This window comes from Ranitomeya imitator, chromosome 3 (assembly GCF_032444005.1).
Source record: "Ranitomeya imitator isolate aRanImi1 chromosome 3, aRanImi1.pri, whole genome shotgun sequence".
Classification (NCBI taxonomy): Eukaryota; Metazoa; Chordata; class Amphibia; order Anura; family Dendrobatidae; genus Ranitomeya; species Ranitomeya imitator.
Genome location: NC_091284.1, coordinates 399,867,351 through 399,892,289, shown reverse-complemented (window position 1 = coordinate 399,892,289; position 24,939 = coordinate 399,867,351). Strand labels below are relative to the sequence as shown.

The 24,939-nt window shown below is 49.7% G+C and overlaps 1 protein-coding gene across 1 annotated transcript in view; it reads left to right on the top strand.

Moving 5' to 3' along the window:
* The first annotated feature begins 13,549 nt into the window (after positions 1–13,549).
* RNF19B (ring finger protein 19B) overlaps positions 13,550–24,939 on the top strand; it is a 54,396-nt gene continuing 43,006 nt past the window's right edge. Inside the window, exon 1 of the mRNA XM_069757072.1 lies at positions 13,550–14,092. Within this exon, the coding sequence (XP_069613173.1) occupies positions 13,599–14,092 (494 nt within the window). The 5' untranslated portion in view covers positions 13,550–13,598. The remainder of the gene's footprint in view (positions 14,093–24,939) is intronic.

Below are 24,939 nucleotides of genomic sequence, written 5' to 3'. Positions count from 1 at the left end.
AACGTTCACCATCCAACCTGACGGAACTAGAGGGGATCTGCAAGGAAGAATGGCAGAGCACCCCCAAATCCAGGTGTGAAAAACTTGTTACATCATTCCCAAAAAGACTCATGGATGTACTAGCTCAAAAGGGTTCTTCTACTCAATACTGAGCAAAGGATCTGAATACTTATGACCATGTGATATTTCAGTTTTTATTTTTTAATAACTATGCAAAAATTTCTACATTTTTGTTGTTTTTTTCAGTCAAGATGGGGTGCAGAGTGTCCATTAGTGAGAAAAAAATGAACTTTTTTTAATTTACCAAATGTCTGCAATGAAACAAAAAGTGAAAAATTTAAAGGGGTATGAATTCTTCCCATACAAACTGTAAATATACACAATACAATCAGGGGCAGATTATAATAGGGTCAATCTGGGCGGTAGCCCATGGCCCAGCGGTGTAGGGGGGCCCGGGGCTACCGCTCAGATTGCCCGCCGCCATCAGGGCATTACTGCCCTGACTGGCGTATGGGCCCGGTGGGCAGATGGGGCCCGCATCGGGCCCCATCTCATCTGCTCACCGGGCCCCTACCAGCGCTGTCGCAGTTGAACGCTATTGATGTGCGGGCGCAGTGAATACTGGCACTTATAGTGATAGTATTGTGTTTTGGGTTTTTTTTCTTGTTTTTTTTTTCTTCCTAGCTGAAGGGTAAATTGACTAGATCAATGGATGTTTGACAGGTTATAGTATCACACAGCAACTATTTTTCTGGAATAATCTGGTTCAGGTATATGATGACCCCGTCACATGACCCCATCACATGACCCCGTCACATGACCGGGGGGCCCACAGTGTCTGTACGGCCCAGGGCCCTGGCTACCCTGAATACAATCTAAATATTAGTGGGCTGAGGAGTGTATATACTGCCGTTCAAAAGTTTAGGGTCACTTAGAAATGTCCTTATTTTTTAAAGAAAAGCTAACATTAAATGATTCAGAAATACACTATACATTGTTAATGTAGTAAATGACTATTCTAGCTGCAAACGTCTGGTTTGTAATGCAATATCTTCATAGGTGTATAGAGGCCCATTTCCAACAACCATCACTCCAGTGTTCTTATGGTACTTTGTGTTTGATAACTGTGTAAGAAGGCTAATGGATGGTTAGAATACCCTTGAAAACCCTTGTGCAAGTATGTTAGCACAGTTGAAAACAGTTTGGCTGATTAGAGAAACTATAAACCTGACCTTCCTTTGAGCTAGTTGAGAATCTGGAGCATTAAATTTGTTGGTTCCATTAAAGGGAACCTGTCACCTGAATTTGGCGGGACCAGTTTTGGGTCATATGGGCGGGGTTTTCGGGTGTTTGATTCACCCTTTCCTTACCCGCTGGCTGCATGCTGGCTGCAATATTGGATTGAAGTTCATTCTCTGTCCTCCATAGTACACGCCTGCACAAGGCAAGATTGCTTTGTGCAGGCGTGTACTATGGAGGACAGAGAATGAGCTTCAATCCAATATTGCAGCCAGCATGCAGCTAGCGGGTAAGGAAAGGGTGAATCAAACACCCGAAAACTCCGCCCATATGACCCAAAACCGGTCCCGCCAAATTCAGGTGACAGAGTCCCTTTAAACTCTCAAAATGGCCAGGAGAAAAGAACTTTCATGTGAAACTCGACAGTCTATTCTTTTTCTTAGAAATGAAGGCTATTCCATGCGAGAAATTGCCAAGAAACTGAAGATTTCCTACAACGGTGTGTACTATTCCCATCAGAGGAGAGCACAAACAGGCTCTAACCTGTAGAAAGAGAAGTGGGAGGTCCCGCTGCACAACTGAGCAACAAGACAAGTACATTAGAGCCTGAAGTTTGAGAAATTGACACTTCACAGGTCCTCAACTGGCAGCTTCATTAAAAAGTACATGCAAAACCCCAGTGTCAACGTCTACAGTGAAGAGGCAACTTCGGGATGCTGGCCTTCAGGGCAGAGTGGCAAAGAAAAGAAATGTCTGAGACTGGCTAATAAAAGGAAAAAGATTAATATGGGCAAAAGAAGACAGACATTGAACAGAGGAAGATTGGAAAAAAGTGTTATGGACAGACGAATCCAAGTTTGAGGTGTTTGGATCACACAGAAGATCTTTTGTGTGACACAGAACAACTGAAATGATGCTGTAAGAGTACCTGACGCCATCTGTCAAGCATGGTGGAGCTAATGTGATGGTCTGGGGTTGCTTTGGTGCTGGTAAAGTGGGAGATTTGTACAAGGTAAAAGGGATTTTGAATAAGGAAGGCTATCACTCCATTTTGCAGCGCCGTGCCATACCCTGTGGACAGTGCTTGATTGGAGCCAATTTCATCCTACAACAGGACAATGACCCAAAGCACACCTCCAAATTATGCAAGAACTATTTTGGGAAGAAGCAGGCAGCTGGTATTCTATCTGTAATGGAGTGGCCAGCGCAGTCACCAGATCTCAACCCCATTGAGCTGTTGTGGTAGCAGCTTGACCATATGGTACGCAAAAAGTGCCCATCAAGCCAAACCAACTTGTGGGAGGGGCTTCTGGAAGCATGGGGTAAAATTTCCCCAGATTACCTCAGCAAATTAACTACTAGAATGCCAAAGGTCTGCAACGCTGGAATTGCTGCAAAGGGAGCATTCTTTGACGAAAGCAAAGTTTGAAGGAGAAAATTATTATTTCAAATAAAAATCTTTTTTTCAAACCTTGTCAATGTCTGGACTAGATTTTCAATTAATTTGGCAACATGCCCCCACATAGCCCCAACATACAATATTAGACCCACACAACCCTGTCCATACAGTTTGGATCGCCCTACCTTGTAGGGCAGTGGGGTACTCGGTATCGGGCCCTTCGGTTCTCAAGGGGGATGTCACGGTGGCTGATCCGGTCCGTGGCCCTAGGGGACGTCCGTTGATAAATGGGGGGAAAAGTCTTTAACGGGATAATGTTCGTGAAGCCACCTGTGGTATCCGGTCAGGGTGACCGACGCTGCTTAGGGGTCCGCTGGGGTGATGTTATGGCAGCTAGATGGTATACCTTCCCACAGGTGAAGTGTATGCCCAGGGCTTCCCAGAGTGTAGATGGTGAATGGTGGATGTTGTAAGGCGCAGTGAATAACGAGGACACAAGGTTGCAGTCTCTTTACCTTTACTGAAGGCTTCAGCGTCCACAGTCCAGAGCACCAGATCACAGGATAGGCAGAGTCCGGCCAGTCTGAAGGCAAATCCAGAGTCCCCTTATCCAGGTGGAAATCAGTAGCCTTCCTCTAGCGCCTGAGTGTTGTAGTCCCTCCCTGCTGAGCTTCTCGGTGAGGTCCTCACAACTGATGTTGGTGTTCTAGATGTTCTGTCTCTTTCTCTCTCTGTCCCCCAGATGGTATGGCTAGGACACACCCGTATGACTGATGGCCTGATGCTTTTTACAGGGACCCTACGACGCCCCAGCCCCCACAAGTTGCCACCGTGCTCCTGGGTATGGGTCGGGCAACTAATATGGAACTAGCTGTCCTGCCAGTCTCTGAAGAAAGGCTTGGAGACGATTGCTCCCTCGGTGTTCTGGCTACCGGCTTTTGTGCCTCAGAAGGAGGCAGCTTTTACAGGGCAGAACTCCTTCTGGTTTTCTCTCCTTTTGCTATGACTTCGTTTCTCACTCTCAGCAACGCAATTCCCTTCGTGTCCTTTCTTAGGATGCTGCCGCACGTGGGGCAGGTGCAGCTCCGTGGCCTTCTATCTAGGCCTCTGACAGGATACCACCACTGTCAGGGACCTCTCTGTCTGCAATGGTTTGATGTTCCTCCTTTTCCCTGTCTGCCTGACAGGTGCTGCCTGGGTGAAGCCCAGTCAGCTTCTGACTTGGTCAATCCCCAGCCAGCTTCTGCCTGGGTCAATGCCCATTCAGCTTCTGCCTCACTTCCTATCCAAGCCACCAGTTTTACCCAATTGTGGGGAGTGCCCTAATAGATGGGAGCATAGCTCCCCCTGGTGGAATGGAGTGTGAAGTGTGTTGTGTGGTTTGTGATACCTGGTAAGGTGATCTCCTTTATTGACATCAGACATAACATCACTCCCTCTGGTGGAAGAATGACATTACTGCAACAACCAGGACCCTGGGGCGCTGCAGTATGAATCCACACAGCCCACTACATACGAGTCGACACACAGCTCCTTACATACAGTATGAGCCCCCACATACCTACCTATATATAGTACAGTATAAGCCCTAACATACAGTAGCTCCCTATATACAGTATGAGCCCTCATATAGCTACCTAAATACAGTACGAGCATTGACATAGCTCCCTATATACACATAGCTTCATACAGTATGAGCCACTATATAGACTCCTATATATAATATGAACCCCTATATAGCCCACTATATGTAGTATGAGCCCCCACAGCCTCCTATATAAAAGTATGAGCCAATACATAGCCTTCTATATGCAGTATGAGCCCGCACATAGCTTCCTATATACAATATGAGCCCACACATAGCCCCCTATACAGTATGAGCCCACACATAGCTTCCTATATACAGTGTGAGCCCGCACATGACCTCCTATATACAGTATGAGCCTGCACATAACATCCCATACAGTATGAGCCCATACATGGCCTCCTATATACAGTATGAACCCGCAAATAGCCTCCTATATACAGTATGAGCCCATACATAGCTTTCTACATATAGTATGAGCCCACCCATAGGCTGCTTTATACAGTATGAGCCCGTACATAGCCTCCTATATACAATATGAGCCCACACATAGCCTCCTATCTACAGTATGAGCCAGGGCCAGACTGGGACTAAAATTCAGCCCTGGCATTTGAAGTCACACAGGCCCACTTGTCACATGGTGACTGTATAATATCTTTGTACACTTGTAGGTTACAAGAAGTGAGGGGAGTGTAACACGACTATATAACATATAATTACAGCTGTATCCAGCATTACAGCTCAGCCCCCATAGAATGTAATGCAGCCAGTCCCCATAGAATGTAATGCAGCACAGCCCCATAGAATGTAATGCAGCACAGCCCCATAGAATGTAATGTAGCCAGTCCCCATAGAATGTAATGCAGCCAGCCCCCATAGAATGTAATGCAGCCAGTCCCCATAGAATGTAATGCAGCCAGCCCCCATAGAATGTAATGCAGCCAGCCCCCATAGAATGTAATGCAGCCAGTCCCCATAGAATGTAATGCAGCCAGCCCCATAGAATGTAATGCAGCCAGCCCCCATAGAATGTAATACAGCCAGTCCCCATAGAATGTAATGCAGCACAGCCCCATAGAATGTAATGCAGCCCAGCCCCATAGAATGTAATGCAGCCAGCCCCCATAGAATGTAATGCAGCACAGGCCCCATAGAATGTAATGCAGCCAGCCCCCATAGAATGTAATGCAGCCAGCCCCCATAGAATGTAATGCAGCCAGCCCCCATAGAATGTAATGCAGCCAGCCCCCATAGAATGTAATGCAGCCAGTCCCCATAGAATGTAATGCAGCCAGCCCCCATAGAATGTAATGCAGCCAGTCCCCATAGAATGTAATGCAGCCCAGCCCCATAGAATGTAATGCAGCCCAGCCCCATAGAATGTAATGCAGCCAGCCCCCATAGAATGTAATGCAGCCAGTCCCCATAGAATGTAATGCAGCCAGCCCCATAGAATGTAATGCAGCCAGCCCCCATAGAATGTAATGCAGCCAGTCCCCATGGAATGTAATGCAGCACAGCCCCATAAAATGTAATGCAGCCCAGCCCCATAGAATGTAATGCAGCCAGCCCCCATAGAATGTAATGCAGCACAGGCCCCATAGAATGTAATGCAGCCAGCCCCCATAGAATGTAATGCAGCACAGCCCCATAGAATGTAATGCAGCCAGGTCAGCCCCCATAGAATGTAATGCAGCACAGACCCCATAGAATGTAATGCAGCCAGTCGCCATAGAATGTAATGCAGCACAGCCACCATACAATATAATGCAGCGCTGCCCAGCCCCATAGAATGTAATGCAGCCATGCCATGTAATAATAATAAAAAAAAAACACTGACTCTACTCACCTTTCCTCTTGCCCCGTGCTGCTCCTGGCTCCGGTCTCAGCAGCTGCAGTCTGCCCGCCCGGTCACACAGCAGGTGCGCGATAATATGACGTCATCGCGCACCCGCAGTGTAAGCGGCAGACAGAGCAGGGAATGATGGGAGAGGGAGAGGGAGCGACATCAGACTCTCTCTCCCCATCATTGCATTCAACTGTACCAGCGTCTATGACGCCGGTATAGTTGAATGCGGGGCCGGGAGTGTGCCGACAGCGGGGGGAGTGTGCCGACAGCGGCACACTCGAGCGGCCCACTACTGCCATTGGCCCTTCTGGCATTTGCCAGAACTGCCCGATGGCCAGTCCGGCCCTGGCATGAGCCCTCATATAGCCTCCTATATACATTGTGAGCCCGCACATAGCCTCCTCTATACAGTATGAGCCCGCACATAGCCTCCTATATACAGTGTGAGCACGCACATAGCCTCCTATATACAGTATGAGCCTGCACATAGCCCCTTATACATTATGAGCCCATACACAGCTTCCTATATACAGTATGAATCCGCACAAAGCCTCCTATATACAGTATGAGCCTCACATATCCTTCTGTATGCAGTATGCGCCACCATATAGACTCCTATATATACTATTAGCCCCAATATACAGTATGAGCCCACACATATCCTCCTGTATAAAGTATGAGCCCCTATATGCCCTCCTATATATAGTATGAGCCTCCATATAGCCCCTACTGTATATACAGTATGAGCCAGCACATAGCATCCTGTATACAATGTGAGCCCCATATAGCGCACTATATACAGTATGAGCTCACACATAGCCTACTGTATACAGTGTGAGTCAGCACATAGCCTCCTATATATAGTATGAGCCCCCATATAGGCTCCTAGACAGTGGGGAAAAAAGTATTTAGCCAGCCACCAATAGTGCATGTTCTACCTAAAAAGATGAGAGAGGCCTGTAAGTGACATAATAGGTAGACCACAACTATGAGAGTCAAAACTGATAAAACAAATCCAGATATTCACCTTGTCTGATTTGGCAAGATTTATTTTGCAAATTATGGTGGAAAATAAGTATTTGGTTAACAAAAGTTCATCTCAATATTTTGTTATATATCCTTTGTTGGCAATGACAGAGGTCAAATGTTTTCTGGAAGTCTTCACAAGGTTGGCACCCACTGTTTGTGGTATGTTGGCCCATTCCTCCTACAGTCCCCACTAAGCGGTCAGCGCTCCTCCATTCCCTACTAAGCGGTCAGTGTTCCTGCAGTCCCCACTAAGCGGTCAGCGCTCCTACAGTTCCCACTGAGTGGTCAGCGCTCCTACAGTCTCCACTAAGAGATCAGCACTCCTACAGTCCCCACTAAGCGGTCCGCGCTCCTACAGTCCCCACTAAGCGGTCCGCGCTCCTACAGTCCCCACTAAGTGATCAGCGCTCCTACAGTCCCCACTCCCAGTAAATGGTCAGAGCTCCAACATTCCCCACTAAGCAGTCCGCGCTCCTATAGTCCCCAGTAAGCGGTCAGCGCTCCTACATTCTCCACTAAGCGGTTTGTGCTCCTACAGTCCCCACTAAGCGGTCAACGCTCCTACAGTCCCCAGTAAGCAGTCCGCGCTCCTACAGTCCCCAGTAAGCGGTCAGAGCTTCTACAGTCCCCAGTAAGCAGTCCGCGCTCCTACAGTCCCCAGTAAGCGGTCAAAGCTCCTACATTCCCCACTAAGCGGTCTGTGCTCCTACAGTCCCCACTAAGCAGTCAGAGCTCCTACAGTCCCCTCTAAGCGGTCAGAGCTCCTACAGTCACCACTAAGCGGTCAGCGCTCCTACAGTCCCCAGTAAGCAGTCAGAGCTCCTACATTCCCCACTAAGCGGTCAGCGCTCCTACAGTCCCCACTAAGCAGTCAGCGCTCCTCCATTCCCCACTAAGCGGTCAGCACTCCTACAGTCCCAACTAAGCGGTCAGCGCTCCTACTGTCCCCACTAGGCGGTCAGAGCTCCTACATTCCCCACTAAGCGGTCAGCGACCCTATAGTCCCCACTAAGCGGTCAGAGCTCCTAGAGTCCCCACTAAGCGGTCAGCACTCCTCGATTCTCCACTAAGCGGTCAGCGCTCCTACAGTCCCCACTAAGTGGTCAGAGCTCTTCCATTCCCCACTAAGTGGTCCACGCTCCTACATTCCCCACTAAGCGGTCAGCGCTCCTACAGTCCCCACTAAGCGGTCAGAGCTCCTACATTCCTCACTAAGCGGTGATCGCACCTACAGTCCTCAATAAGCGGTCAGCGCACCTACAATCCCCACTAAGCGGTCTGTGCTCCTACAGTCCTAACTAAGCGGTCAGCCTCCTATATATATTATGAGCCCCCATATAGCCTCCTAGACAGTGGGGAAAAAAGTATTTAGCCAGCCACCAATAGTGCATGTTCTACCTAAAAAGATGAGAGAGGCCTGTAAGTGACATAATAGGTAGACCACAACTATGAGAGTCAAAACTGATAAAACAAATCCAGATATTCACCTTGTCTGATTTGGCAAGATTTATTTTGCAAATTATGGTGGAAAATAAGTATTTGGTTAACAAAAGTTCATCTCAATATTTTGTTATGTATCCTTTGTTGGCAATGACAGAGGTCAAATGTTTTCTGGAAGTCTTCACAAGGTTGGCACCCACTGTTTGTGGTATGTTGGCCCATTCCTCCTACAGTCCCCACTAAGCGGTCAGCGCTCCTCCATTCCCTACTAAGCGGTCAGTGTTCCTGCAGTCCCCACTAAGCGGTCAGCGCTCCTACAGTTCCCACTGAGTGGTCAGCGCTCCTACAGTCTCCACTAAGAGATCAGCACTCCTACAGTCCCCACTAAGCGGTCCGCGCTCCTACAGTCCCCACTAAGCGGTCCGCGCTCCTACAGTCCCCACTAAGCGATCAGCGCTCCTACAGACCCCACTCCCAGTAAATGGTCAGAGCTCCAACATTCCCCACTAAGCAGTCCGCGCTCCTATAGTCCCCAGTAAGCGGTCAGCGCTCCTACATTCTCCACTAAGCGGTTTGTGCTCCTACAGTCCCCACTAAGCGGTCAACGCTCCTACAGTCCCCAGTAAGCAGTCCGCGCTCCTACAGTCCCCAGTAAGCGGTCAGAGCTTCTACAGTCCCCAGTAAGCAGTCCGCGCTCCTACAGTCCCCAGTAAGCGGTCAAAGCTCCTACATTCCCCACTAAGCGGTCTGTGCTCCTACAGTCCCCACTAAGCAGTCAGAGCTCCTACAGTCCCCTCTAAGCGGTCAGAGCTCCTACAGTCACCACTAAGCGGTCAGCGCTCCTACAGTCCCCAGTAAGCAGTCAGAGCTCCTACATTCCCCACTAAGCGGTCAGCGCTCCTACAGTCCCCACTAAGCAGTCAGCGCTCCTCCATTCCCCACTAAGCGGTCCGCACTCCTACAGTCCCAACTAAGCGGTCAGCGCTCCTACTGTCCCCACTAGGCGGTCAGAGCTCCTACATTCCCCACTAAGCGGTCAGCGACCCTATAGTCCCCACTAAGCGGTCAGAGCTCCTAGAGTCCCCACTAAGCGGTCAGCACTCCTCGATTCTCCACTAAGCGGTCAGCGCTCCTACAGTCCCCACTAAGTGGTCAGAGCTCTTCCATTCCCCACTAAGTGGTCCACGCTCCTACATTCCCCACTAAGCGGTCAGCGCTCCTACAGTCCCCACTAAGCGGTCAGAGCTCCTACATTCCTCACTAAGCGGTGATCGCACCTACAGTCCTCAATAAGCGGTCAGCGCACCTACAGTCCCCACTAAGCGGTCTGTGCTCCTACAGTCCTAACTAAGCGGTCAGAGCTCCTACATTCCCCACTAAGCGGTCAGAGCTCCTACAGTCCCAACTAAGCGGTCAGCGCTCCTACAGTCCCAACTAAGCGGTCAGCGCTCCTACAGTCCCAACTAAGCGGTCAGCGCTCCTACAGTCCCAACTAAGCGGTCAGCGCACCTACAGTCCCCACTAAGCGGTCAGAGCTCCTAGAATACCCACTAAGCGGTCAGCGCTCCTCCATTGTCCCACTAAGCGGTCAGCAATCCTACAGTCCCCACTAAGCGGTCAGAGCTCCTCCATTCCCCACTAAGCGGTCAGAGCTCCTACATTCCCCACTAAGTGGTCAGAGCTCCTCCATTCCCCACTAAGCGGTCAGCGCTCCTCCATTCCCCACTAAGCGGTCAGAGCTCCTCCATTCCCCACTAAGCGGTCAGAGCTCCTACATTCCCCACTAAGCGGTCAGCGCTCCTCCATTGTCCCACTAAGCGGTCAGCAATCCTACAGTCCCCACTAAGCGGTCAGAGCTCCTCCATTCCCCACTAAGCGGTCAGAGCTCCTACATTCCCCACTAAGTGGTCAGAGCTCCTCCATTCCCCACTAAGCGGTCAGAGCTCCTCCATTCCCCACTAAGCGGTCAGAGCTCCTCCATTCCCCACTAAGCGGTCAGAGCTCCTACATTCCCCACTAAGCGGTCAGAGCTCCTACATTCCCCACTAAACGGTCAGAGCTCCTCCATTCCCCACTAAGCGGTCAGAGCTCCTACATTCCCCACTAAGCGGTCAGAGCTCCTACAGTCACCACTAAGCGGTCAGAGCTCCTACAGTCCCCACTAAGCGGTCAGAGCTCCTCCATTCCCCACTAAGCGGTCAGCGCTCCTCCATTCCCCACTAAGCGGTCAGCGCTCCTCCATTCCCCACTAAGCGGTCAGAGCTCCTCCATTCCCCACTAAGCGGTCAGAGCTCCTACATTCCCCACTAAGCGGTCAGAGCTCCTACATTCCCCACTAAGCGGTCAGAGCTCCTACATTCCCCACTAAGCGGTCAGAGCTCCTCCATTCCCCACTAAGCGGTCAGAGCTCCTCCATTCCCCACTAAGCGGTCAGAGCTCCTCCATTCCCCACTAAGCGGTCAGAGCTCCTCCATTCCCCACTAAGCGGTCAGAGCTCCTCCATTCCCCACTAAGCGGTCAGAGCTCCTACAGTCACCACTAAGCGGTCAGAGCTCCTACATTCCCCACTAAGCGGTCAGAGCTCCTACATTCCCCACTAAGCGGTCAGAGCTCCTCCATTCCCCACTAAGCGGTCAGAGCTCCTCCATTCCCCACTAAGCGGTCAGCGCTCCTACAGTCACCACTAAGCGGTCAGAGCTCCTACAGTCCCCACTAAGCGGTCAGAGCTCCTCCATTCCCCACTAAGCGGTCAGCGCTCCTCCATTCCCCACTAAGCGGTCAGAGCTCCTCCATTCCCCACTAAGCGGTCAGAGCTCCTCCATTCCCCACTAAGCGGTCAGAGCTCCTCCATTCCCCACTAAGCGGTCAGAGCTCCTACATTCCCCACTAAGCGGTCAGCGCTCCTCCATTGTCCCACTAAGCGGTCAGCAATCCTACAGTCCCCACTAAGCGGTCAGAGCTCCTCCATTCCCCACTAAGCGGTCAGAGCTCCTACATTCCCCACTAAGTGGTCAGAGCTCCTCCATTCCCCACTAAGCGGTCAGAGCTCCTCCATTCCCCACTAAGCGGTCAGAGCTCCTCCATTCCCCACTAAGCGGTCAGAGCTCCTACATTCCCCACTAAGCGGTCAGAGCTCCTACATTCCCCACTAAACGGTCAGAGCTCCTCCATTCCCCACTAAGCGGTCAGAGCTCCTACATTCCCCACTAAGCGGTCAGAGCTCCTACAGTCACCACTAAGCGGTCAGAGCTCCTACAGTCCCCACTAAGCGGTCAGAGCTCCTCCATTCCCCACTAAGCGGTCAGCGCTCCTCCATTCCCCACTAAGCGGTCAGCGCTCCTCCATTCCCCACTAAGCGGTCAGAGCTCCTCCATTCCCCACTAAGCGGTCAGAGCTCCTACATTCCCCACTAAGCGGTCAGAGCTCCTACATTCCCCACTAAGCGGTCAGAGCTCCTACATTCCCCACTAAGCGGTCAGAGCTCCTCCATTCCCCACTAAGCGGTCAGAGCTCCTCCATTCCCCACTAAGCGGTCAGAGCTCCTCCATTCCCCACTAAGCGGTCAGAGCTCCTCCATTCCCCACTAAGCGGTCAGAGCTCCTCCATTCCCCACTAAGCGGTCAGAGCTCCTACAGTCACCACTAAGCGGTCAGAGCTCCTCCATTCCCCACTAAGCGGTCAGAGCTCCTCCATTCCCCACTAAGCGGTCAGAGCTCCTCCATTCCCCACTAAGCGGTCAGAGCTCTTACATTCCCCACTAAGCGGTCAGCACTCCTCCATTCCCCACTAAGCGGTCAGAGCTCCTACATTCACCACTAAGCGGTCAGAGCTCCTACATTCCCCACTAAGCGGTCAGAGCTCCTACATTCCCCACTAAGCGGTCAGAGCTCCTCCATTCCCCACTAAGCGGTCAGAGCTCCTCCATTCCCCACTAAGCGGTCAGAGCTCCTCCATTCCCCACTAAGCGGTCAGAGCTCCTCCATTCCCCACTAAGCGGTCAGAGCTCCTACAGTCACCACTAAGCGGTCAGCGCTCCTCCATTCCCCACTAAGCGGTCAGAGCTCCTCCATTCCCCACTAAGCGGTCAGAGCTCCTCCATTCCCCACTAAGCGGTCAGAGCTCCTCCATTCCCCACTAAGCGGTCAGAGCTCCTCCATTCCCCACTAAGCGGTCAGAGCTCTTACATTCCCCACTAAGCGGTCAGCGCTCCTACATTCCCCACTAAGCGGTCAGAGCTCCTACATTCCCCACTAAGCGGTCAGCGCTCCTACATTCCCCACTAAGCGGTCAGAGCTCCTACAGTTCCCACTAAGGCTACTTTCACACTAGTGTCGGTACGGGGCCATCACCATGCGTCGGCCTGACGCAAACTGTGAAAAAATGAACAACGGGGGCAGCGGATGCAGTTTTACAACGCATCCGCTGCCCCATTGTAAGGTCTGGGGAGGAGGGGGCGGAGTTCCGGCCGTGCATGCGCGGTCGGAAATGGCGGACTCGACACAAAAAAACGTTACATGTAAAGTTTTTTTGTGCCGACGGTGCGCCAAAACACGACGCATCCGTCGCATGACGGATGCGACGTGTGGTGATACGTCGTAATGCGTCGCTATTGAAAGTATATGGAGAAAAAAACGCATCCTGCAGGCAACTTTGCAGGATGTGCTTTTACTCCAAAACGATGCATTGCGACGTACGTCAAAAAACGCTAGTGTGAAAGTAGCCTAAGAGGTTCGTGGTCCTACAGTCCCCAGTAAGGTCAGAGCCCCTCCATTCCACCCAGTGCTGTCATATCACTTTTTACAACATACACATCCGCCAGTAAGCTGCTAAGGCACTTCAGCTTTCTGCACATGCTCCGTGACCGTACTAGGGCGTGGTTTTGAGGCTCCATTTGACAATATGACAGCACGTATTTCCCACTGCCCTTCTTTCGCGCATGGCTCTTGTATCGCGCAGGGCGTCGTATTCGCAAGCTGTACAGGACGACAGGGCGCGCAGGCGCAGTCCATACCCGGACTCTGATCACTTCCTGGTTTGTAGCTCTCGGTGCCCGTACCATGACAGAGGGCTCCGCGGAGCCTCCCCCCTGCCCCGGGGCCCGGCGCCGACGGCTTCTCCTGTCTTTGCCCAGTGTGTTCCCCGGACGGACTAGAGCAGTTCCCGAGCCTTCGGTCCCCTCTCCACCCCCGTCTCCACCTCCTCCACCGGCAGTACCGGCCTGTCCTCCCCACCCCCCGTCTTCCCCAGGAGGACAGGACTCGCTCCTCGAGTGCCCGTTATGTCTGGTCCGTCAGCCGCCCGAGGAGCTGCCCGAGCTACTGAGCTGCCGACACCGCTCCTGCCTGCGCTGTTTGCGGCAGTACCTCCGCATCGAGATTACCGAGAGCCGGGTGAACCTGCGGTGCCCGGAGTGCGCGGAGCGGCTCAGCCCCCAGCATGTGCGGGCCATCCTGAGGGACCCCCAGCTCACCCGCAAGTACGAGGAGTTCCTGCTGCGCCGCTGCCTGGCTGCTGACCCGGACTGCAGGTGGTGTCCTGCCCCCGACTGCGGGTGAGCCTGCCTTTATGGTGGTCCTGCTGGGGTGTGTGTGTGTATTATGGTGGTCCTGCTGGGATGTGTGTGTGTATTATGGTGGTCCTGCTGGGATGTGTGTGTGTATTATGGTGGTCCTGCTGGGGTGTGTGTGTGTATTATGGTGGTCCTGCTGGGGTGTGTGTGTGTATTATGGTGGTCCCGCTGGGGTGTGTGTGTGTATTATGGTGGTCCCGCTGGGGTGTGTGTGTGTGTATTATGGTGGTCCCGCTGGGGTGTGTGTGTATTATGATGGTCCTGCTGGGGTGTGTGTGTGTATTATGGTGGTCCTGCTGGGGTGTGTGTGTGTATTATGGTGGTCCTGCTGGGGTGTGTCTGTATTATGGTGGTCCTGCTGGGGTGTGTCTGTATTATGGTGGTCCTGCTGGGGTGTGTGTGTGTATTATGGTGGTCCTGCTGGGGTGTGTGTGTGTATTATGGTGGTCCTGCTGGGGTGTGTGTGTATTATGATGGTCCTGCTGGGGTGTGTGTGTGTATTATGATGGTCCTGCTGGGGTGTGTGTGTGTATTATGGTGGTCCCGCTGGGGTGTGTGTGTGTATTATGGTGGTCCCGCTGGGGTGTGTGTGTGTATTATGGTGGTCCTGCTGGGGTGTGTGTGTGTATTATGGTGGTCCTGCTGGGATGTGTGTGTGTATTATGGTGGTCCTGCTGGGGTGTGTGTGTGTGTATTATGGTGGTCCTGCTGGGGTGTGTGTGTGTATTATGGTGGTCCTGCTGGGGTGTGTGTGTGTATTATGGTGGTCCTGCTGGGATGTGTGTGTGTATTATGGTGGTCCTGCTGGGGTGTGTGTGTGTATTATGGTGGTCCTGCTGGGGTGTGTGTGTGTATTATGGTGGTCCTGCTGGGGTGTGTGTGTGTATTATGGTGGTCCCGCTGGGGTGTGTGTGTGTATTATGGTGGTCCCGCTGGGGTGTGTGTGTGTATTATGGTGGTCCTGCTGGGGTGTGTGTGTATTATGGTGGTCCTGCTGGGGTGTGTGTGTGTATTATGGTGGTCCTGCTGGGGTGTGTGTGTGTATTATGGTGGTCCTGCTGGGGTGTGTGTGTGTATTATGGTGGTCCCGCTGGGGTGTGTGTGTGTATTATGGTGGTCCCGCTGGGGTGTGTGTGTGTATTATGGTGGTCCCGCTGGGGTGTGTCTGTATTATGGTGGTCCTGCTGGGGTGTGTGTCTGTATTATGGTGGTCCTGCTGGGGTGTGTGTGTGTATTATGGTGGTCCTGCTGGGGTGTGTGTGTGTATTATGGTGGTCCTGCTGGGGTGTGTGTGTGTATTATGGTGGTCCTGCTGGGATGTGTGTGTGTATTATGGTGGTCCTGCTGGGGTGTGTGTGTGTATTATGGTGGTCCTGCTGGGGTGTGTGTGTGTATTATGGTGGTCCTGCTGGGGTGTGTGTGTGTATTATGGTGGTCCTGCTGGGGTGTGTGTGTGTATTATGGTGGTCCTGCTGGGGTGTGTGTGTGTATTATGGTGGTCCTGCTGGGGTGTGTGTGTGTATTATGGTGGTCCTGCTGGGGTGTGTGTGTGTATTATGGTGGTCCTGCTGGGGTGTGTGTGTATTATGGTGGTCCCGCTGGGGTGTGTGTGTGTATTATGGTGGTCCTGCTGGGGTGTGTCTGTATTATGGTGGTCCTGCTGGGGTGTGTGTCTGTATTATGGTGGTCCTGCTGGGGTGTGTGTGTGTATTATGGTGGTCCCGCTGGGGTGTGTGTCTGTATTATGGTGGTCCTGCTGGGGTGTGTGTGTGTATTATGGTGGTCCTGCTGGGGTGTGTCTGTATTATGGTGGTCCTGCTGGGGTGTGTGTGTGTATTATGGTGGTCCTGCTGGGGTGTGTGTGTGTATTATGGTGGTCCTGCTGGGGTGTGTGTGTGTATTATGGTGGTCCCGCTGGGGTGTGTGTCTGTATTATGGTGGTCCCGCTGGGGTGTGTGTCTGTATTATGGTGGTCCTGCTGGGGTGTGTGTGTGTATTATGGTGGTCCTGCTGGGGTGTGTGTGTGTATTATGGTGGTCCCGCTGGGGTGTGTCTGAAATATGGTGGTCCTGCTGGGGTGTGTGTGTGTATTATGGTGGTCCTGCTGGGGTGTGTGTGTGTATTATGGTGGTCCTGCTGGGGTGTGTGTGTGTGTGTGTATTATGGTGGTCCTGCTGGGGTGTGTGTGTGTATTATGGTGGTCCTGCTGGGGTGTGTGTGTGTATTATGGTGGTCCTGCTGGGGTGTGTGTGTGTGTATTATGGTGGTCCTGCTGGGGTGTGTGTGTCTGTATTATGGTGGTCCTGCTGGGGTGTGTGTCTGTATTATGGTGGTCCTGCTGGGGTGTGTGTCTGTATTATGGTGGTCCTGCTGGGGTGTGTGTCTGTATTATGGTGGTCCCGCTGGGGTGTGTCTGTATTATGGTGGTCCCGCTGGGGGGTGTGTCTGTATTATGGTGGTCCCGCTGGGGGGTGTGTGTGTATTATGGTGGTCCCGCTGGGGGGTGTGTGTGTATTATGGTGGCCCACCATCAGGAATTGCTGCAGGTTTGACGCTGTGTATTTATGCAGCACCATACCTGCTCCATCCAGATGTTACAGCATAGTGGTTGGTATTTCTAGAAATCCTGTGCCCACTATGCATGTGCACCTGTGGATCACCCACGGACACTGACATGTGGCTCGTCTTTCAGGACCGCAGCATGTCAATTTCTCTTTCAGAGACACTAGTGTCCGCAACAGAAATGACCTCAATAGAATGTACTGGACGCGGTAAATGGTTCCGAGATCACATACAGATTTACCTGCGTTCACTAGAAGGCAACACTTTGGATACAACGAACATACAGTGCGTTCAAAACGCTGCCAGTTCTGGAATGTGGCACATAGCTTTAGCACTGGTCCCGCTAGATCGAGATCTAAAATTTCATCCGCATCTTGCTTTTCTCAACCTGTGGTGTGTTACTTTATTTTTTTAAGATTAACACTATTGAGAGCCAAATGCCTGCGCCATTAAAAACACAAACGTTTGATCAAAATGCATTGAAAAAATGCATGTATTTTTTACTGCGGGTTTTCTATTCTAGCCCCAATTTATTTTTTTTTGTTTACACACAAATATTTTTTTCCCTAGCATAAAATGAGCAGAGCATTGGCAAACTTATGCATACACTTACGTGTGTTTTTTTTTATGCGTGCTAGTCATGCCACTCTCCTCCCTTGAATAATGCAAAAAAAAACAAAAAACGCAATAAATACCTACCGTATATAGTTAAGCTCTAAAAAAGCTTGAAAAATCCATGTAATCTTTCAACTTTTTTTATGCGTTTTTTTGAAGACCCCTGTTAATTTCAATGTGTAAACAACACAGAAAATATACTGAAAGAATTCACAGCAGCTTACATGTTTTTCTTGGCTTTTTCAAAATGTAATATGGGCATGAGACTTCACCCATTCTCTCACTTATTTTACTGCCAGTGCTGCTCTAAAATTCAGCGTTTTTACAAATGTATGTGGAAAAAATGCGTTGAATATGCAACATGTGAACAAACCCTTAACCCTTTAGTGGCCACCCATGTCTTTTTACTGACCTTACATATCAGACAATCACATCTCCCGGCTAATGAAAATGCAGCCATTGTTGACTGTACACTATATCTGACAGCTTTGATTGATTGTTGGCACCGACCATGGCTTTTGAACCCCTTTAGATGCTGCTATCAACATTCACTATAGCATCTAAATGGTTGAGCGTGTGGGGTTCCCTCTTTAACTTTATTGGCACCCAGAGATCTTGAGTGGGGTCCTGATGTTTGCGATGGCAATTCACAGCCAAATAACAGCCTTGGAGTCTGATGGGTATAGCGATCTGTTCAGAAGTTAGCGACATTTAGGTGGTCAAAGTAACATTGTTCCTTCCTGTCATGTCACTTTGCATTAATTCCTGAAAAGCCCCCATCTGGTTAAAGGGAACCTGTCACCCCCAAAATCAAAGGTGAGCTAAGCCCACCGGCATCAGGGGCTTATCTACAGTATTCTGCAATGCTGTAGATAAGCCCCGATGTATCCTGAAAGATGAGAAAAAGAGGTTAGATTATACTCACCAGGGGCCGTCTGATCCGATGGGTGTCGCGGTCCAGTCCGGGGCCTCCCATCTTCATCAGATGACGTCCTCTTCTTGTCTTCACGCTGCGGCTCCGGCGCAGGCGTACTTTGTCTGTCCTGTTGCGGCAGAGCAAAGTACTGCAGTGCGCAGGTGCTGGGCCTCTCTGACCTTTCCTGGCACCTGCGCACTGCAGTACTTTGCTCTGCCCTCAACAGGGCAGACAAAGCACACCTGCGCCGGAGCCGCAAAATGAAGACCAGAAGAGGACGTCATCGTAAGAAGATGGGAGGCCCCCGACCGCGACGCCCATCGGATCAGACTGCAGCGGGACCGCCCCTGGGTGAGTATATTCTAATCTTTTTCTCATCTTTTAGGATACATCGGGGGCTTATCTACAGCATTACAGAATGCTGTAGATAAGCCCCTGATGCCGGTGGGCTTACCTCACCTTCGATTTTGGGGGTGACAGGTTCCCTTTAATAAAGTAACTGACAACAGTTTTAAATACGTTGAGGGGTGCAGTTTTTAACCCCTTCATGACCTTGGGATTTTCCGTTTTTCCGTGTTCGTTTTTCGCTCCCCTCCTTCCCAGAGCCATAACTTTTTATTTTTTCCGTCAATATGGCCATGTGAGGGCTTATTTTTTGCGGGACAAGTTGTACTTTTGAACGACTTCATTGGTGCGGTGAAATTGCAAAAAAAAAAAAAGTGCAATCCCATGCGTGTTTTTTGTTTAAAATAAGAAAAATGTCCAGCTTCACCGAATCCATGAAGATAACATTTCTTTATTCACAAACTTGTAACATAGAGGGTACAAACTTCAGCACAAACCATGTGGGTGTGAATCTCAACGCCTTTCTGGAGAATAAGCTCCCTTAATCTTGACATTCGGTGAAGCTGGACATTTTTCTTCTTTTGGACTTTATACGTTTGGACACAGTGGGTCCGTGCTCTCGAAGCTCAACTAATGCATCACGAGTAAGCTGGTTTATTTTTCTTTTCTTTAAAGTGTTTTTTGTTTGGCTTTTTTGCTTGCTTCACTAAATACTAAAACTGACCTGCCATTATGAATCTCCAGGTCATTTCGAGTTCATAGACACCAAAAATGTCTAGGTTATTTTCTCTTCGCCACGACAGCACCCACTTGAGAGAGGGGATCCGCCCCCAGGAACAGGAAACCCTATGGAGAGAATAAAAGGGGCGGTCCCCCTCGCTCCCACAGTTGGTTTCCTGTTCCTACGGGAGACACCTGGAGAGAAGAGGATTCCCAGCCTGGATGCCGCTTGCGCAGTTTACCTTAGAGGGACGGCAAGGGCTCCAGAGCTGGAAGCGGCGTCGGGGGTTCTATGGCAGCTTCCCCCCTCTGCCGGCAGGTACCGTGAGGCCAGGATCGGGGAGTCGCCTGGCTCACGGAAGAATCATCCAGCGCACCTGCAGGGACCGGACCGCTGGGTAAGACCCTGTGTCGCCATCTTCGGGAGGCGCACAGGCAGCGTGTGGCCCATGGTTTCTCCCCCGGAAGTATTGCTACAACTTCCGGGGTGACATAGGAGGAGGACGGCGCCTGCGCGATTGCTGGGTGGAGGCGCAGGCGCGCACAGCAGAGCCGCAACCCGGATGTAGTGGTCACTTCCGGGTGCGGCAGGAAGAGGATGGCGGCCCCCAGCTACAAAAGGACGCCGGCGCTGATACCCGGCGTCCATCATGGCATCTCCCCAGGACACAGCGTTGCCTTCAGCTGAAGTCACCGCTATTACTCCTGGAAGCCGGACTAGCAGCAGCCGCAGATCATCCTCCAAGAGCACCAGGGAAAAGAGATCGGATCGGTCAGCTCCTCCATCTGTGCCTCCGTCTCCTCCTCTCCAGCCGGTATTATGACTAAAGCTTCAGGGGTGAGTGTTTGTCTACCCTATTTAAGCTGATTACAGTCCCCTCTTTTATCTAATTTCTTAGGTTAAAAGAACAGGGAAATCTAAACATAAGCAATGTGCCTTATGCTCTCAGCTGCTCCCGGACACCTATTTAAAAAAGTTGTGCCATTCATGCATCGAATCCACCTTACGTGAGGAGTCTTCTGTAAGGTCGGAAGATATACGTAGCATGATTAGGGAGGAATTACGAGCCTTTAGAAGCTCGGATAAAGTTCCTGAGAGTAGGAAAAAATATAGTTCTCCTAGATCTGAACAGTCATCTGAGGTGGAGGATAAGGATTCGGACGATTCCCAAGAGGTTATATCCTCGGAAGGTGAACAGGATACATGTTTCCCTACAGACAGTATTGACAATCTAGTTAGATCAATACGTAATACTATGGGTATGGAAGATACTATAGCCCCCAAGACACCACAGGACGTGATGTTTGCCGGCCTGTCTGAGAAAAAGAGACGTCTGAGAAAAAGAGACCTTCCTTTCCTGTTATCCCAGCGATAAAGGACTTGGTCAAAAAGGAGTGGGAAAGCCAGGGGCAAAAAGGGTTGCCGTCTTCCTCAAAACGTCGCTATCCCTTTAACGATGATGATTTCTCCAAATGGTCGAAAGCCCCAAAAGTGGATGCGGCGGTGGCATCCACTTCTAGGAAATCTCTACTACCTGTAGAAGATTCTGGATCCTTGCAAGACCCACTTGATCGGAAAGCGGATTGCCTTTTAAAAAGAACTTGGGAATCTTGTACAGGAGCTTTAAAACCGGCTATCTCAGCCACATGTACGGCAAGGTCCATGTTGGTCTGGTTGAATGACCTTGAAGAAGGCTTGAAAGGTGGCCTTTCCCGCAATAAAATCATATCATCTATTCCGTTGATTAAAGGAGCTACGGCCTTTCTAGCTGATGCTTCAGCTGATTCCATCCGCTTGGCAGCCAAATCAGCAGGTCTGACCAACGCGGCATGCCGCGCCTTGTGGTTAAAAGGGTGGAAAGGAGATCCACAAACGAAATCGAAGTTATGTGGTCTGCCATGCCAAGGTGAGTACCTATTTGGTAGTTAGATGAAATCCTTACCAAAGCGGGTGAGAGGAAGAAAGGGTTCCCCAATAACACTTACCTTCCATCCTATAGGAGAGCGTTCCGAAAGCCCATGTTCAATAGAAGACGGGACTATAAAAACCAGGACCGTTTGGCAAATAAAGACTTTAAACAAAAAGGAGCCTTCTTCGGAAAACGCCCTTTCAAACCTGAGGATAGACCCCGTTAGGACAGATCTACCCGTTGGTGGTAGGTTGTCCTTCTTCTCCATACAGTGGCTGACAATAACCTCTAATCCATGGGCAACTAGCCTCATTACCACGGGCCTAAAATTAAAATTTTCCCAAGTCCCCCCGGACTCATTTTGTCTGACTTCCTTAAAGTCAACATCACAACAAGAAGCCTTGGAGCAGGAAATAATAACTCTCCTGTCCAAAGGAGTTTTGGTGGAAGTCCCCTGTCATCAAAAGGGAAGGGGATTTTATTCCCCTTTATTTTTGATTTCAAAACCTGATGGGTCATATAGAACAATAATTAACCTTAAGAGGCTAAACGTCTTCTTAGAGAATCAAACTTTTAAAATGGAATCTATTCGGTCAACTATTAAGCTTCTATTTCCCCATTGCTTCATGGTTGTTCTTGACCTTAAAGATGCATATTATCATCTTCCAATCTTCAGTGAACATCAAAAATATCTACGGGTGGCAGTTATGGTCAAAGGTCAGGTTCAGCACTATCAATACACAGCAATGCCCTTTGGTCTATCAATAGCCCCTAGAGTTTTCACAAAACTAATGTCAGAGGTAATGTCATATTTGAGGTTAAAAGACACCCTCATAATACCATATTTAGACGACCTACTGATAGTCGGGAACTCTTTCTCAATGTCATCAACGTTTAACTGATTAAATTTCGTCCCTACAGGGGTTAGGGTGGTTAGTAAATTGGGAAAAATCAAGATTGTCCCCCACAACTAGGCAAAAATTTTTAGGAATTATTCTAGATTCTGCAAATCAAATGTGCTTTCTTCCTGAGTCAAAACAAATAACAATCATAAACAAAGTACAATCAGTGATTAACCACCCTCTAATTTCCCTAAGAGAAGGTATGTCCCTTCTCGGTTCATTCACTTCCTGTATTCCAGCTGTTCCGTGGGCCCAATTCCATAGCAGGAGATTACAATATACAATTCTTCGTGAGGAAGAAAGATTACATGGCCGACTGGATAGTCGTATTCCCTTACCATCAGATGTAATACAATCTCTCACTTGGTGGTTGAATCTGGATCATTTTACCAGTGGGGTTCCCTGGGTGGTTAAACCATCAAAAACTATCTTCACTGATGCCAGTCCTAGTGGTTGGGGAGCACACTTAGAAGATCAAATAGTGCAAGGTCTGTGGTCTCCTAGAGAATCGGATGGTTCTTCTAATAAGAAAGAACTAAAAGCTATCTATCATGCCATATCTGAATTTCTTCCGCAGCTACACGGAACGCATACAAGAGTCTTTTCAGACAACATGACAGCGGTAGCATACATAAACCACCAAGGAGGAACAAGATCAGAAGCACTCATGTCTATAGCCAACGACATTCTAGCCATAGCAGAGGAGCATCTTCTGTCCCTGTCAGCACTGCATGTGAGGGGAATCGACAATTCGAGAGCAGATTTCCTCAGTCGCCACACTCTCCACCACGGAGAATGGGTTCTAAGTCGTCGTATCTTTTGCATGATAGTAAAAAAATGGGGCACTCCCGAGATAGATCTCTTTGCGACAAGACAAAACAGGCAAGTAAAAAAGTTTGCATCATTGTTCCGATCCGACAATCCAGATATCTTCGACGCCCTTCAAGTGCCATGGGTATTCAAGAAGGCATATGCCTTTCCCCCGCTGATATTACTTCCGACAGTGATCAGGAAGATAAGAGAGGACAGAGCAAACGTGATCTTAATAGCTCCATTTTGGCCCAAGAGGCCATGGTTTTCCTGGCTGAGAGCCATGTCAATCTCAGACCCGTGGATCCTCCCGGAGGATCGGGATCTTCTCTTCCAGGGCCCCTTCAACCACCCTCAGGTGAAGGGTCTTCGATTAACAGCCTGGAATTTGAGAGGCAGCTGCTAAACATGAGAGGATTCTCAAATAAAGTGATTGACACTCTGCTATTAAGTAGGAAAAAATCCACTACCTCCATCTACGTAAGAGTGTGGAAAAAATATTTAAACCTCTACCCAACGGCCCTATCAAATGAAATTCATATTCCCATGATTCTAGAATTTCTTCAAAAAGGGCGCGATCTAGGTCTGGCGGTCAGTACCTTAAAAGTGCACATTTCTGCGCTAGGGGCTTTATATGGTCACGATATCGCAGGTAATAAATGGGTAGCCAGATTTATTGCAGCATGCCAGAGGTCAGAGACAGTTCGAACTCCCCATGTACCACCTTGGGATGTTAATTTAGTTCTCGAAGCTCTTAGACCATCCTTTTGAGCCTCTACATTCAGCTCACATAAAATGTCTCCCTCAAGACAGCTCTTCTCGTCGCCTTAGTGTCAGCAAGAAGAGTAAGTGACATACAGGCACTATCGATAGATCCTCCCTTTATGTCAGTCTTCCCAGACAGAGTTGTCCTTAAAACAGACCCTTCATACTTACCCAAAGTATGCACTAAATTTCACAGAACACAAGAAATTTACCTTCCCTCCTTCTATGATAACCCTACAAGTCAGGAAGAACAAAAATACCACACATTAGATGTGAGGAGAGCCATATTAGCCTATTTGGATAGGACTAGCGCCTGGAGGAAGAGCAGGGCTCTCTTTGTTTCGTTCCAGGGTCATAGAAAAGGAGCTGGAATTACGAAGGGTACTTTATCTCGGTGGATTCGAGATGCAATATGTCTGGCCTATTCATCCAAAGGGGAGAATCCGCCTGAGACCGTAAGAGCACATTCCACCCGGGCGATTGCATCATCCTGGGCTGAACGAGCGGAGGTTCCGTTAGAACAGATATGTAAGGCCGCAACCTGGTCTTCACCTACTACCTTCTATAATCACTATAGATTAGATCTATCTGCCTCATCTGACTTGTCCTTCGGTAGATCAGTCCTTAACACTGTGATCCCTCCCAAATGACTATCTCTGAAAGTCTCTCAAGTGGGTGCTGTCGTGGCGAAGAGAAAACACCGGATTACGTACCGGTAATGCTCTTTTATAGAGCCACGACAGCACCCCTTCACTTCCCACCCTTATAGGTTTTTATTTAGAAGCACGGTTAAGGGTGTTTGGTTCTTATAGTTAGCCATGTTTAAGTTAACTAATTATAAATGATGATATTGAATGACCTACTAAAGTCTGGTGGGCGGTTCCTCGCAATCTCTGTAAACCCAACTGTGGGAGCGAGGGGGACCGCCCCTTTTATTCTCTCCATAGGGTTTCCTGTTCCTGGGGGCGGATCCCCTCTCTCAAGTGGGTGCTGTCGTGGCTCTATAAAAGAGCATTACCGGTACGTAATCCGGTGTTTTTTTTATCTAAGTGGTGAAAAAAAAAGTTCCCAACTTTGCTTAAAAAAACAAAACAAAACAAAAAAACGTCATTTTCCGATACCCGTAGCGTCTCCATTTTTCGTGATCTAGGGTCGGGCGAGAGCTTACTTTGTGTGCAGAGCTGACGTTTTTAAGGATACCATTTTGGTGCAGATACGATCTTTTGATCCCCCGTTATTGCATTTTAACCCCTCTCTGACCTTAGACGTGCTATCCCGTCGAGG